Here is a 16539-nt window from a genome sequence, read left to right on the forward strand (position 1 = left end):
TAACACTGATACCAAAGGTGGATGGAGGAGGATAGGCTTCTGCTGTGTTGTTTAGACCCATCTCCATCAGGACACACACACACACTTGAAGATCTGTTGAGCTAGTTTCAAGGATCTAAATAACTCCCATGCTTATTGATTCAGACTTGAATGTTGTTTTGACAGTACATCAACACATTTGTGTTCATATGTTAATGAAGGAAATCACAGTATTAGAGATGTGATTTATTTGTTTACATGTTTGTTTGTTTTCAGTCCCTTTATTTGCTTTATTACCAAATCATGTACGACCCATTCTGACGTCTCCTTCCGCCTCCGCCTGAGTCTTGAGTTATGGCTAAACCAGACTCCGCCCCCCTGTTCCTCCATGGCTTCGAGCTGGGGGGCCATTTCACCGACCCCCGCCCGCTGGGCAGCGGCGCCACCGGCCTGGTCCTGTCCGCCCTGGACCAGCGCACAGGCCGGCGGGTCGCCGTGAAGAAGCTGTCGATGCGCGACACGGTCTCTGTGAAGCACGCCCTGCGGGAGGTCAAGATCACGCGGCGCCTGCAGCATGAGAACGTGGTCCGCGTCACGGAGGTGTTGGGCCCCTACGGACGCCCGCTGCCCCGCGACCCGGCCCAGCTCAGCGCCCTCTACATCGTACAGGAGTGCATGGAGACAAACCTGGCTCACCTACTGGAGCAGGGGGCGCTGCCCACAGGACACGCCACCCTACTCTTCTACCAGCTCCTCAGGGGACTCAAGTTCATCCACTCGGCCAACGTCCTCCACCGGGACCTCAAGCCCGCCAACGTCTTCCTCAACACGGACCAGCTGCTGCTGAAGATCGGGGATTTCGGCCTGGCGCGCATCGTCGACCCTCACTACTCCCATAAGGTGAGAAGAACAGGGTGTCAGGGTGTCAAACCTGTCTGGTACATAACTAGTACGTACATATGCATAGGCTGTTATTAATATTCATGAATATGAATTAGCATAATACACTATATCCATATTCATACACATATGCAGATTAATACATATTCATGTACATTCTGTATACATAGCTGTCAAATAGCCTACTTTCAAATGCTTGATGTAGTTTGTCTTGTACAAGGGAACCAATGGGATAATGCAAACTTTAAAGCAGCAGGGTATTTGTTGGAAATCTGCCACATCTGGCCACCGCAGCGAAATTCAATTTGAAGTTCCAAACGACAACATCTTCCGTAATAATACTATAACCCCCGAAATGGACTTACAGTGTCGGACATTAGCTTTTGTGTTTCTGCATGTGTGCATGATTCAAGAGGCAGCCACCAGAGACAGAAAGGCAAAATCGGAGAGTCCCCTCCCCTAGAACACCCTTGGCCCCTCCCCTAGAACACCCCTGGCCCCTCCCCTAGAACACCCCTGGCCCCTCCCCTAGAACACCCCTGACCAGTACCCACATGTTTATATGCAAACAAAGTGTCGGGGTAGGACACTCCATTTTAGAAAACGCAAAAAACAGTATTCATAAATGAAATATTTGTTTCAAGAGATGATTTAAGTCATTCCCTGATTGCTACTGATTAAACATAGTCTTTACAACCATCAGGAGGCTTTAAGAAAGCTTGAATGTTACATACTGGACCTTTAAGATAAAAATGAAGCACACTTCAAAGATGTTCAAGTATTTCACGTACTGTATGTATTTGACTCAGGTCTGCCTCATACAAGTGTTTGTATATCAGGTGAGGTCTGGACAAGGGGGAGATGTGAGAGATAACAAAGAGATACTGTTGAAGAGAGATAGCACAGCGGACCGGTCTCAGACTACAACAGTCTTCACTGACAGGGAGGTAGAGATGCTATCATATTCACATAGAAGAATTCCTCCTGGGAGTGTCTTCTAAAGCAAAGCTTTTAAAGTCTTTCATACTTGTGGGGTTTGTGTGTGAGTTACAGTCCTAAAATTTAGCTAAAGCCAACCTTAAGGGGTGAGTGAAGTTTTTTATATCTGTGTAGTAAAGCGTTAATTACTCTTGGAACAACATTGTATAAAGTTTCATCACAGAGTTTTCACTACAATTTTCCACCATATCCAATGATACGTGTGTGTGTGTGTGTGTGTGTGTGTCTCTCAGTGTTTGCGCATGCTTGTGTGTCACTCTCTGTGTGTGTGAGCGTGCACGTGTGTCACTCTCTGTCTGTGCGAGCGTGCACGTGTGTTTCTGTATAGGGCACGCATTCACATACAGTATCATTATCCGCTGACACTGAGTTTGCTGCCCTCTGCGACCTCTCCTGAGATTCTCTCCTTTGCATAAATGGAAACCACCATGTCGTTGTTATCCGTCTACCGTACCATAATAAAGCCCTGCTTTCATAACCTCGTCTGGATTATGCCCTATTAAGTTACACAGTAATCAAATTGAACGATTACCCCGTCTGTTCTGGATTGCGGGTTCTGATGGATTAATGTGACAATTTACTGGTCCATTGTGCTGTTTTATTATGGCGCTGGATCCCAGTGTGTAACACTAGCAGGCCGGGCGAGGCCCCAGTGAAAGGGGAGCTTTGTCAGATCCGGGCCCAGGCCCAGAGCCCCGAGCATGGGGCAGCAGGGTGCAGAGGCAGGGGGTGGGGGTGGAGGTGGAGGTGGAGGAGAGAGAGAGAGAGGGAGGAGGGGGGGGATCAGGCTGTGAGGAGGACAGGAATAACAGACCCTGGCAGGACTGGAACAAGGAGAACAATGAGGCCGGGCGATGCTGTGCTCTCTCTGGCTGGCAGAGTCAAACAAAGCGCTTGTATACCCTTGACTCTGGACTTATTAACTGGATTTATTGTTGCAAAGCTGGCCTGAGACAGGGGAGCAACAGAGACTGATGTGTGTGTGTGCGTGTGTGTGTGTGTGTTCACCTTTGTGTGTGTGTGTGTGTGTGTGTGTGTGTGTGTGTGTGTGTGTGTGTGCGTGCGTGCGTGTCTCTGCCTCTGTGTGTGTGCATGTGTGCGTGTGTGCGTGTCTCTGGCTCTGTGTGTGTGTGTGTGTGTGTGTGTGTGTGCATGTGTGCGTGTGTGCGTGTCTCTGGCTCTGTGTGTGTGTGTGTGTGTGTGTGTGTGTGTGTGTGTGTGTGCATCTGTCTTTGTGTACATGCGTATGCGTGCATGTGTGTGCGCGGCATGTGACAGCTGATTTGAATCCCAACCCCATGTCTACCACATCAGGTTGTAAACCAGGTTATATGCCTGGAGGAGAGGGAAGGCAGAGAGAGGAGTGACTCAGAGGTAGATCCTTCTGAGGAGAACCTGCTTGTCTGGTGCTCCCCCTGGTCACCCCCTGTCTCCTCCTGTCCAACTGACTGAAAGTCTATTCACACGCAGCTACAGTACTCCGCAGTGTGTAGTGTGTACCTGTCTCACTGGGTGGAAGATAATATGTGTGTGTGTGTGTGTGTGTGTGTGTGTGTGTGTACCCCTCTCCTTGGGAGTGGAACAGAGTTAGTAGTGAGTGTGTAGTCTGTGTGTACCTCTCTCTCTAGTCTGTGTAGTCTGTAACCCTGTACAACCTATTGTGTGTGTGTGTGTGTGTGTGTGTGTGCATATTTGCGTTTGTGTGTTTCGTGTGCATGTGTGCATGAGTGCATGAGTGCCTTCGTGCGTGTGTGTTTTGTGTGTACCCCTCTCTCTGGGGGTGGAACAGAACGTTCCGTCCTGAACTCCTCTGACAGGCTCATGTTGATTCTCTTCATAGAGGAGACAGATACCGACTCTGGGGAGAAGTTGCCCCGAGGCACAGTTCTGGGATCAGCTTACCCTCCCCAAACACTAACCTTAACCATCAGATGGAAGAAGTATAACTGACCCCAGATCAGCGGTTAGGGGCAGCTTTACCTTGCTCTGAGACACAGAGGCAGGGGCTTTGCTGCAGTTCTCTCAGGAACACCTGAATATCTCTATGACTGCAGAGCTTTGACTGCCTGCCTGACAGATCAATGCCCACCACTGCTGGTAGCACAGCAGGCCTTGGTTGGCAAACTGTGAGGAGGTAGGAGACGAGGAGATAGGAGGCGAATAAGTAGGAGTCTAGGAGGTAGGAGTCTAGGAGGCAGGAAGTAGAAGGTAGGAGTCTAGGATATAGGAATCTAGGAGGTAGGAGTCTAGGAGGTTAGAGGTAGCTCGATAGCGTCATCAAGCATGTTTATTCGATTTGATTCGATGACAAGACTTCAGGAGCTCCACTGTTTATGACAACATGGTGACAGGTGACACTCCCACCATTGCTGCCCTGATGGCTGAAGCTGAGATGTGAGTTGAGTTGTGGCTGGTTTAATAATAGGCCTATCAGCACCTGGCGTATGGCTGTCAGTGTTCATTAGCATCACGTCTGCTTTCATTATCTTTCCTAATGATCTCAACAGGAGGTCTGTGTGATTCTCGTGACAGTTGGTGATATTGTGACAGATGCTATAATTAGAACACTACCAAACACCGTCCTACACCATTTTCTGTCATAACAGCACTCTGAGTAGGTAGGAGGATGTTGTGGTGATACTCACTTCACTTACGGCCCAAAAGGTATAATGCATTATTAAAGGAGCAGGGCATAAGTTTGTTAGAAATCTGCCACCTCTGCGAAATTCAGTTCCAAACAACAACATCCTCCCTAATAATAATAAGGCAGATGAATACATATTCATGTACATTATGTATACATAGCTGTCAAATAGCCTACTTTCTAAATGTTCGAGCTGAGCTTGATTTAGTTTGCCTTGTACAAGGGAACCAATGGGATAGTCCCAAAAGTGAACATTTTAAAGGTGTAGGGTGTAAGTTTGTTGGAAATCTGCGACATCTGGCCACTGCAGCGAAATTCAGTTTGAAGTTCCAAACAACAACATCCTCTCCAATAATAACAACTCCCCGAAATGGACTTGAAGTGTCGGACATTAGCTCCTTCTGCATGCATGCATGCATGCATACATGCATGCATGAATCGAAGAGGCAGCCACCAGAGACAGAAAGATGAAAATGTATGAGTCCCCTCCCCTAGAACACCCCTGGCCCCTCCCCTAGAACATCCCTGGCCCCTCCCCTAGAACACCCCTGGCAGTAACAACATGTTTGTATGCAAACAGAGTGTCGGGTAGGATACTTTTTAGCACATTTTAGAAAGTGCTTTTTCTGGACCAAAACAGAGTCCGTAAATGAAATATTTCTTTCAAGGGATCTCATCCCCTGATTGCTACCGATTAAACATAGTCATTACAACCATTAGGAAGCTTTTAGAAAGCTTGAATGTTACATACTGGACCTGTAATAAGCAGGTATGAGCCTATGTAATGCCTTGCATAGACCCATGAGTCATGACTCTAACCCAGTGTTGAGTGTCTTCTCAGAGGAGGAGCAGCTGTTCCCGTGGTGACAGCACAACTATCTAAACCTCCTGACTGTGGTTGAGTTCCAGGTCGCGCTGCACGGCGTCTGGATATGTCTTTAACTCATTTAGTGACGCGGGTGAATAAAGTCGCCCGAATTGTCAACATTCTAGAGTGCCGAGGGTGACTCTATTAATCAAAAACGCATAAATCATGATGCTTCATTTTCTAGCCATTCACAGTATTGTTGCTAGGTAAATACCACACAAAACACTTGGCACTCTAGGTGGTGAGTGTTCAGGAACTCTTTGGCAGTTGGTGAGATAACATGTCAGACACCTCACCTGTATGATATATACGTCTGCTGTGCTGCACTGTAGACGACATGGCAGGCAACCATTGGTTACTTTGTGCAGCGCGACGGGCTTGCAGGTGGTCTGGAACATGGCCACGACCCGTGTCTGTCCACCTGTTGCTGCTGTGGCGTGGCTGAGGCTGAGACGACCCCGTCAAACCCTACTAATAATTCATCACCTGCAGCCAGGGAGGGAGGGAGGTGACAAAGGAGAGCAGGATGGAGGGAGGGAGGGAGGGAGGTGACAAAGGAGAGAAGGATGGATGGAGGGAGGAGGGAGGTGACAAAGGAGAGAAGGATGGAGGAAGGAAGGGAGGGAGTGAGAGGACAGGGTGAAATGAAGGAGAGTTGGTAGGGAGGGAGGGAGGGAAAGAGGAATGGAGAGAGGGCGGGAGAGAGGAATGGTGGGAGGGAGGGAGAGAGGAATGGAGGGAGGGAGGGGTGGCCCAAGGCTGTCTCAGCTGCTTCTCATCAAACATTGAAGAGTGCTCTGTCATCCGTTGGTAAAGAGAGGAGGGAGGGAGGGAGGGAGGGACTGGGAGAGAGAGAGGGGGAGGTGGGGGTGCTCTGTCATCTGTTGGTAAATAGAGGAGAGAGGGGGAGGGAGGGAGGGGTAGGGAGAGGGCGGGGGTGGGTGGGGTGGGGGAGGGAGTAGAGTTGACGTTTGTCGCAGTCCAAAGTAGCAGTGTCTGGGACCTGCGATGACCTGTGTGTGTGTGTGTGCGCGCACTCACTTGTCTGTGTGCGTGTGTGTGTGTTTGTGTGTGTGCGCGTGTGCACTCACATGTGTGTGTGCGCGCATGTATGCGTGTGTGTGGGTGTGTTAATGAACAAACTTCTATGAGGATGAGTGAAGTCAGCTCTAGTCAGAGAACTGTTCTAATGAGAACCATCGTTAGGCAGAAATACTTTAAAGGACCACATCAAAGAGAGAAGGTGCAGTAATTGGATAACAAGGAGACAGTTTCTCTGACCTTCTACCCCATGTATACAGAGACATTACACTGTATAAAGACATCTTTTAAACCACTGTGGCTCACACCAACCACGATACTGTCTCTGATATTACTGTAAGTTTATGGCACATAATCGTAAGAACATTTATTATTATGATGTCTGTAGTTTAGGGTCTCGCCCTTCTTCCCAAAACATCTGAGGATGTCTAGAGAAAACAAGCAGGAGCATCAGGGAGTCTGGTGGAGGTGTAAAGTGGAGGACAGGCTCAATGTAATGCATGGAACGGAAGTCCTCTGATTTCTACCTCCACCAGCCTCCCCTGAGGAGAATACAACAAAAAACACTTAGAACACTATTATCACCACAGAACTGTTTCGACACAAGATTGTGTATTGTCTCTGTGATGATCACACTGTTTGTTCTTGTCAGTGTTCATGTCCTTGTCATAATCCTCATCCTTGCGTCTCCTGCCAGGACCGTTGGCTCTCTCTGAATGAGGACGGCTCATCAGATCAGACTCACTGCTGTTAAAACAAACACGCTGTTCCTCTTACCCTGTTGTGTTGTTGTCTCCACAGGGCTACATGATTCATATCAACATATTAAAGGGGCAATCAGTAATTTGGGACATGCATTTTGGGAGTTTTAAAGGAATGATATGTAGCCATTAATTCTTGAAGAATATAACCTAAAAGCCTACATGAGCTTAGTTCAACCCCATCAGAACCCAAAATAGAAGCTTGTTTTATTCCATTGTCTGTAAACAATGCAATTGTAAACAAACACTGTGTAGCTTCCTAACATGGTTAAAACTATAACCTTGATCTCATGGAGAGTCAGTCCTTGCATCCATAGCTCTGTCTATGAAATTGAGAGAAATTTCTCCAGCTCCACCCCTCAGCTGTTTACCAAAAAAAGTGGTTGATTGAATTACAGATCTCACCTTTAAGAATGCAAGAAGATAAGGTTTATTTGTGTAACATAATCATCTGATGAGTCTAATTGTGTGGTTACCTGTCTCTGTGTCCGTCAGGGCTACCTGTCGGAGGGCTTGGTGACTAAATGGTACCGCTCCCCTCGTCTGCTGCTCTCCCCCAACAACTACACCAAGGCCATCGACATGTGGGCCGCAGGCTGTATCCTAGCCGAGATGCTATCCGGACGCATGCTGTTCGCAGGTAACAGTTAGCTTTGTTCCAGTGCTGTAAGCTAAGTCTTATGTCTGTTTTATATGGAGCTAGGCTAGCTAGTAGTCTGTCTAGATGGAGGGTATTGGAGGAGGGTAAGAGTTATCCTGGTTCTACTGCTGTGTGTCAGGGGAGGCTGGTGGAGGTAGAAATCGGAGACCGGGCTCATTGTAATGCATGGAACGGATTGAGAAATGATATGTGTGTGGAGGCAGAAATTGGAGAACACGTGTGTTTGATACCATTCCTTATTCCATTCCATGCGTTACAATGAGCCCGTCCTCTGATTTCTGCCTCCACCAGCCTCCCCTGTTGCATGTATGCAACTTAACCAAGGCTTGTGCTTAACTTCGTCATGTCATACCAATGGAGTTGGTGAAGAGACATACAGATGAGCTACTATGAGCTATGACTGCTGTTTAGATGGAGAGAGTCACAGCGTGTAGATGAGAAATGGCAATTCATTGATTAATGGTGAAGTTATGCTGAAGGAAATATAGTGCCTATGTTTCTGTTGTGTTACGAGGCAGTTGGTAGTCTGCTGTAGTCTAGTAAGAGTCTGTGGAGATGGGGAGTTATGTAGGTGGATAGGACATGAGAGAGAGAGAGATACATAATGGAGGATTAATGATGAGGTTCAACTGGGGTTAGTGGCCATCTGCTGCAGGGCTGTTAAGCATAAATACTTTATTGTCTGAAAGCTTTTAAGTATTTTCTGACAGGGATAGTGCATTGTAATGAGAGGAGAGCTTGGGAGGAAGAATTACCTTACAAGACCTTGAACAATGGTTACACAACAAATCTGGGAATTCCGACAAGAAAACAACAAAAAGCAAGTATTTATTTCGTAGATAGATTCTGGTGGTTTCTGCCCTGTGCTGAGAAATATAGTTCCCAAAACTACAAACGTTGTCAAGGGTACATGATACACACATCTACTGCGGTGTAGGAATATCATAACAGGTGATTTAACCGTGACATGATCGTTATTAAATCAAGGCTTTGGACACTTCTCAGCCAATCATTAATGCTTGCTTTCATCCACCCGTTGTATAAATGACAATAAACCTTGAAATTGAACCTGACAGTGTGACTGCTCCACTGTTGTGTGTAGAGAGACAACTGTTTGTGTTAGGAGACACTAGAGCCTAAGCTAGATTGCTTTCAACATAGACAGAGACAGACAGACAGATTCAGACTGTCTGTCTGTCTGTCTGTCTGTCTGTCTGTCTGTCTGTCTGTCTGTCTGTCTGTCTGTCTGTCTCTATCTATCTATCTATCTATCTATCTATCTATCTATCTATCTATCTATCTATCTATCTATCTATCTATCTATCTATCTATCTATCTGTCTGTCTGTCTGTCTGTCTGTCTGTCTGTCTGTCTGTCTCTGTCTATCTATCTGTCTGTCTGTCTCAGTCTCTTACTGTCTGTCTGTCTGTCTGTCTGTCTGTCTGTCTGTCTATCTCTATCAATCTGTCTGTCTGTCTCTGTCTATCTCTATCAATCTGTCTGTCTGTCTCTGTCTATCTATCTATGTATCTCTCTCTCTCTATCTATCTAGCTATCTTTTCTCTGACATGCACAACAATGCCAACATAAATATATTTTTTTTGCGAGGCCAGAGTGATCCACGGCCAGCCGGGGTGCGCTGACCTGAGCTCTGATCAGCTGTCTGCTGGTGAAACTGTCGTGATCATAGCGCCCCCTGCTGTCTACATTGAATTTGCCGAACTGCACGGAGAGCATAACACAAAACAAGAACAAAAGAAGCTTGCAGTGCCAGTTTCAGATATTGTTGATATTTTGTTTTTAGAATTATTATGATTAAACACAATTTCAGCCAGCTGGACCTCCACACAATAAAACACTCGAGTTGCCAAAGTCATTCTCAGGATTGGTTAACTCTCCTCGGGTTCTAATGAATTGGGCAGTTGGTTGTTCTGGTGCCGCTCGGGTAATTTAAAATGTTGATCGAGGACCTCTCTGTTGAAATATGTGATTGTGTTTTAAAATGTTGTATTTTTGTAATTGCTGTAAATAATGTGTATGCTCCCTCGTAAAAGAGACCATGGTCTTAATGGGACCCCCTGTTAAAATAACGGTTAAATAAAAAAATCTCCTGATTGGTGTTCTTTTCTGCTGATCGGTGTGTCCATGTGTAGGGGCCCATGAGCTGGAGCAGATGCAGCTGATCCTGGACACGGTGCCCGTGCTGAGGGAGGAGGACAGACAGGACCTCCTGCAGGTCATGCCCTCCTACGTTTCCCACGGATGGAGGGTCCGCCGCTCCTTCACACAGATGCTGCCTGAGGTGGACGCAGAGGGTGAGTGGGCGGGGGTGATGGGGATGGGTGTGTGTGTGTGTGTGTGTGTGTGTGTGTGTGTGTGTGTTTGTGCAAGAGGGAGGTGGATGGTAGGATGGAGGGCCCAGAGGTCCTTTAAACAGCTGCTGTCTGAGGTAGACGCAGAGGGTGAGTGGGCGGGGGGTGGTGAGGATGTGTGTGCGCGTGTGCGTGTGTTTGTGTGTGTGTGTGTGTGTTGGAGAGATGGAGGGTCCAGAGATCCTTTACACAGCTGCTGCCCGAGGTGGATGCTGAGGGTGTGTGAGAGTGTGTGTGTGTGTGTGTGTGTGTGTATGGAAACTGGCCAGCTACAAGAGGTACAGATGGGGCTTTTCAACCTCCCTGAAATGATTGTTATTTTCTGATGGGTTTTTGTATGACATGAATGTTTGAGGCATTTATTGTCCTGTATTCATAAATAACATAGAGCAAAGCAATCTCCTAATGTTGCATGGAGAGTTTTTATTATATTCATTCAGCTCATTCTTATTCTCTCTCTCTTTTACTCTCTCTCTCCCTCTCACCCCCCCTTCCCCCCCTCTCTCTCCCTGTCAGCCGTTGACTTTCTGGAGCGTATCCTGACCTTTCACCCCATGGACCGTCTGACAGCGGAGGCAGCCCTGTCCCAGCCCTTCCTCCAGCGGTACTCATGCCCCCAGGATGAGCCCCGGTCCCCCCAGCCCTTCCACATCGAGGATGAGCTGGATGACAGCCTGGTCACGGAGCACAGTCACACCTCCAGCACGACGGAGCACTGGGACAGGTCGGGGGGAAGGAGACGACTGACCTTGACAGAGACAGGCAGACTGACAGAGAGAGACACACACACAGGCACACATGCACACACACACACACACACATAGGCAGACACACACACACAGGCAGACACACACACAAACAGACACTCAGACAGACACAGACAGAGACACACACACACACACATACAAACTAAAAAGAAGAAACAGTTCATCACAAACAGAAAGAGACAGAATAAATAGACACAACACAATCTGGGACAGCTAACTGACTCACCACCCACTCCAAGACTAACAATAGAGACAAACCGTCCAATGTTCCCTGTTGAACCTCAGCATGTAATGATTTCAGATAACGTTGAATTGAATTACGGTCGTTGGGCAGAGTACAAGATAAAGACCGGTGATTGTAATCGCTGGCCTCCCGAGCACCAGGCTGAGTGTGTGTGTGTGTGTGTGTGTGTGTGTGTGTGTGTGTGTGTGCATGCGCCCACGTGTGTGTGTGCCTCTCATTGACCAATCCTCTCCTCTCCTGTGCCCAGGTACGACACCAGCCTGTCGTCAGACGTGTGTTGGCAGCAGCAGGGGAGTTGCCAGTGCATGCCAGGCGTGTCGGAGCTGGGGGGCGGAGACACCGAGGAGGAGGAGGTGCAGAGAGACCCCAGGGCGGGGTCTAACCCTCTCTTGGAGGAGGCGCAGGTCGACCCGCGGAAATACTCCCACAGCAGCTCCGCCGAGCGCTTCCTGGACCACTCCCACTCATCCCTGGACCGGGCCTGCGGGGGCGGGGGTGGCGGCGGGGGGGGAGGGAGCTATGCCGAGATGGACTGCGGCCGATCCTGTGACTACAAGGTGGGCTCGCCCTCGTACCTGGACAAGATCGCCTGGCGGGAGGGCAAGCCGCAGCACTACTCAGAGCCCAAGCTCATCCTGGACCTGTCCCACTGGAAGAGGAACAGCAGCCTGCCGGTCCCCCAGCCCATAGGGGGCAGCGTGGAGGACCTGCCCGACGGGGAGCCGGGGGATCTGTTCCAGGAGATCTCCCGCTGGGTCGAGAGTACCCAGTCCCGCCTCCGCTCCCCTAGCCCCGGCTTTGGCTCGCCTCAGGAACCCCTGTCCTTCTACCCGGGCTCCCCGCCGCTGCCCCTCTCCCCCACGGACCTCCCCACCCCCCTCTTCCCCTGCTGCTCCCCCGTGGTGAGGCCGTCCGCCGAGCTGGACGAGGAGCTGGACCGCCTCGGCACGCTGCACGCCTCCAACTCCCCTCCCTCGCTTCTCCCCTCCTCCCCCTCCTCTCCTCCTCCTCCGCCCATATCCCCTCCCCTCCCTTCATCCTCCTCCTGCTGTTTTCAAGCCATCCGTGAACCTTGCTCCCATCAGGCTCCTCCCCCCAGACAGGAAGAGGCGGGGCATTTTGACCTGGACATGTTCATCTCCCGGGCGCTGAAGCTGTGCGGCCAGCAGGGGGAGGAGCTAGGCGGGAGCCCGGAAGGTTCCAAACGGGGTACCTCCAACATTAACGGGGTACCAAGACTCCCAGAGCACCGCCCCCCCCCGCCTCAGACCCCCAACTCCTGATTGGAGCTGCCTGGTTACCAAGGCAACTGATAACACTGTTCATGTGTGGTATAGTTAGTAAGAGTTAACTCTAGTCTCTCTACACAGCTGTTGGTTGTTATCTAGGACACAAGGTCTGTATGTCTGGTACACAAGACGACCTGGTCACGTCTGGCCTACACACGTGGCCTCCCTCCCTCAGAGCAGCTGGTGGGAGACACAGACGCGAGGAGGAGGAGGAGGAGGAGGAGGAGGAGGGTAAAGTCCAGATTGAGACCCATTTGGTAAAGGCACCAGAAAGGAGCTTCTGAGTATATGAGTTTTGCTGCTGCATACCTTATCAATGAGAGCACTGTTGTGTTAGAGTTGTATGTTTTACAGTGGTACAGTAAAACAAAGGATACTGTATGTACTCACGCTAGGCCTGCGTTGCATGAATGGGATCTTACCAGGGGAGGCTGGTGGAGGTAGAAATTGGAGGACGGGCTCATTGTAATGCATGGGATGGAATGTGGAATGCTATCAAACACGTGTATCTGTGTTTGATGTCATGCATTGCAATGAGCTCATCCTCTGATTTCTACCTCCACCAGCCTCCACTGGATCTCACCCGTTACAAGAATGCCTGAAAATGATGGACATTTGGACAGAGAGCAAAACACCCAGGTATTGTACAGTACCACAATAACATGTTGAAATCGATTGCAACTATATTTGGATACAGTTTTGTTTTTAAACGACTCATCCAAACACAATCTGAGTGGTTCTTAAAATATATTCCAAATCGTCTTCCAAATGAAGAGAATGGTAGGAGTTTGCTTATTGAAGGTCATGAGTGGGATGTACTGCAGTCTATGTTGTATGACAACTGGAATATGAATGTATCTGTAGACCAGGGGAGGCTGGTGGAGGTAGAAATCGGAGGACAGGCTCATTGTGATGCATGGAACAGAATGAGGAGTGTTTGATACCATGCATTACAATGAGCCCATCCTCCGATGTCTACCTCCACCAGCCTCCCCCGCTGTAGACAGAAGGCTGGACTGACTTACAGTCTAAGAGGGGGTGGCGCCTGGCCCTGGGTCTCCTATAGCGATGTTGATGGTGTTTCACTGTTAACCCTGCTGCTGAGATCTCCAACCAATAATTGTACCTTGTAAAATTATTGTATAAATTAATTCAACTACTGTTTCTTTATCGCGACAGCGTCTCTCTCCGACGGCTGTAATGGTGTGTTGACAGTTTTAACTACAGCTTTAATGTGTGTGTTTTATTTCTTTGAACTACAACAGACTGTTCTCACACAGTCAGTAAGATATTCAGCAAGATACTAAGTGGCTTTTACACTCCCGTGTGTGGATCACACCATGCTATAGGCTACAGGCAGCACAGTAGCTATACAGTAGTAACAGCACAGTAGTCGGCCGAGCCAGCAGATAGCTAGCTATTAGCTAGCTGATAGCTGATAGCAGGGAAGCCTTAGGAGCAGTCACATGACCAGCCGGCCACAGTCAACGGGGTCAAACTCATCAAAGCTCTCTCTCCAAACACCTCAGCTCACAGTTGTACCACAGCTGCTGTTCCGGGCTATTACAGCTCAAGTTGCTCTCAAATGGTTGAATTGACCATCATTAAAATGATATGATATTATGGAAATGATGATGATGAGGAATTGATCATTTGCACAATATGGTGTTGTAACATTCTACAGTAAATGAGACACAAGGAGCTGTTGTCGTTCATTCTTGAAACTGCAACAGGTGCCAACCAGGGGAGGCTGGTGGAGGTAGAAATCGGAGGACGGGCTCATTGTAATGCATGGAGTGGAATTAGGAATGGTATCAAACACTCCTCCTTCCATCCCATGCATTACAATGAGCCCGTCCTCCGATTTCTTCCTCCACCAGCCTCCCCTGGTGCAAACTCTCTCTACAGCAGAGCAAGGTTTCCTCATGTCATCGTAACCAACCAATAGCACATCAGACATATACAGTATAAAGCACTGTTAGGGACCAGAGTCAAGACAATACCAGTGAACTCCTTTCCAGGTAAAAAACAACAAGTCAGCAATAATACCAGTAACACACAAGACAGTTCAGACCTAACAGTGTTGCTAAGTACACAATGTTTTCCTAGTAGTCTGAGAACCAGGTTACTGTATGACCGTGTCTCAGGGCAGCCTAATGCTTCCAGCTTGCTGAATGTGTTTTGCATGGCTTGATGAAAAGTGTCAGATGTTTTTAAACTTCATGTTTTACCTTCGAGGCCAGTTTGTAGACCAGGTCCCCTCTTTTACTTGAGTGTCCTGCTTGTGTTATATACAGTACAGTACAGTACAGGGGAAGCTGGTGGAGGTAGAAATCAGAGGATGGGCTCACTGTAATGCATGGAATGGAATGAGGAATGCGTGTCAAACACATGTCCTCTGATTTCTACCTCCACCAGCCTCCCCTGATACAGTAGGCCTATTCAGTGGAGGCTGGAGCTTTCACTGCTCAGATCAATTACACTATACTTTTTTGCAGTTCATTTTTTTTGCTGATCAACAAAAAAAATAAAAGTTTACTAAACACATTCTGTGGCGGGGGTGTTCTCTGTGTCCTTATTTGACTGCTGCTATCAGCACTGCTGTTACTGAGGATGAATCTCCTGTGTGCTCTGGCATATCCTTGGCACAGCAGGGGGGGGGGGTGAGGAAGGTAGGGGGGGGACTGGACTGTGAATCCATCTAACCTTCATCAACTCTCAGACGATGCCCTTAAAATGGACGTGCTGCACTCATGAGTCAAGGCCATTAAGCCTTATCTTACAGGGCAGCAGGTAGCCTAGAGATTACTAGGAGTGGGGCAGTCCCACTCTCAATGTTTCTTTCATAGAGAAAGACAGGAGAGGGTATGTCAGCAGGGCATGGGCCAGATTCAAACCCATGCCAACATGGACATGCCATGGTTCTTCTACCACTGGACCACCCCAGGCCACATGTGACATGCTTTTAACTCCTGTTTTTAACCCTTCATCACGAGGAACTGAGCTCTTTTAAGTTCTTCTATGCGCTTTGCACTATTTTTACCAAGCAAATTGCTATACTATATGTTAGATACTGCTGTGTTTTCTGTGTCTGTGTAACGTTGTGTATGCTGCCTTCTTGGCCAGCCAGGGCTCACTAGCAAAAGAGATTAACATTACAATGTGATTTCTCTGGTAAATAAAGGATACATAAAAATGTGTGTCCTCAGAATTTCATTAGTATTTTGGTGAAAGATTGATATGCTATATATGTGCCGTAAGAATAGATGATTTTGCAAAGAATTATAAAACTAAATCTGCCAGTCAATCCTATCACGGATGTGTAAAGAGATCTCTGCTGTCCTCTAGTGGTCCTTACTGGTCAATGCAGATCACTGCAACCTGTTTAAAGATGGTGATAGCTGGCATATGTGAATATGTGGATATGTAACTATACAGTAGAGGCACGCCTATTTGGTTTTGATGTTATGATATAGTTCCACAGACAGTGGCTGCCTGGTCATGATTTAAGGTGATGCCTACATCAGGGGAGGCTGGTGGAGGTAGAAATCGGAGCACGGGCTCATTGTAATGCATGGCATGGGATAAGGAATCAAACACGTGTGATATTCCATGCGATGCATTACAATGAGCCTGTCCTACAATTTCTACCTCCACCAGCCTCCCCTGGCCGACATTGAGGGCCACTTCATAAAGAATTCCTAAAGTCAATTAAGTCATGCAATATGTATAGCGTGCTATCTGTTGTGTGAGAATGCTTAATGAAATGTGCTCAGTCACATCTAATGTCACAAGTAAGTGAGCTTGAAAACCCCTGAGGTTCAAAGCGCATGTAAAGAGGTTGGTGAATGGAAAGCCTTTACCGTAAATATCTAAAAACAAGTTTCTCAAGTCTCAATCCTCGCTGTTTTTACGGTAGTCGAGATGGAAATGCCGGTTTCTGATTTGCTACTCGGTCATATTCCCCTACTGCCTTGAGTCTCATCTTTCTACAAACTGCGCATATGCCGCGAC

General features: G+C 48.0%; 1 protein-coding gene across 1 annotated transcript; it reads left to right on the forward strand.

Annotated features, from left to right (window-relative positions):
• Window positions 1-333: 333 nt before the first annotated feature.
• mapk4 (mitogen-activated protein kinase 4) lies at window positions 334-12519 on the forward strand (the record flags this gene model as incomplete). The annotated part of the gene is made up of 5 exons (XM_083673464.1): window positions 334-879; window positions 7688-7832; window positions 10007-10168; window positions 10742-10949; window positions 11496-12519. 5 exons carry the CDS (start codon window positions 334-336, stop codon window positions 12517-12519), a joined length of 2085 nt encoding a protein of 694 aa, XP_083529590.1.
• Window positions 12520-16539: the final 4020 nt, after the last annotated feature.

This window comes from Argentina silus (assembly GCF_951799395.1).
Source record: "Argentina silus genome assembly, chromosome: 7".
NCBI classification, from domain to species: domain Eukaryota; kingdom Metazoa; phylum Chordata; class Actinopteri; order Argentiniformes; family Argentinidae; genus Argentina; species Argentina silus.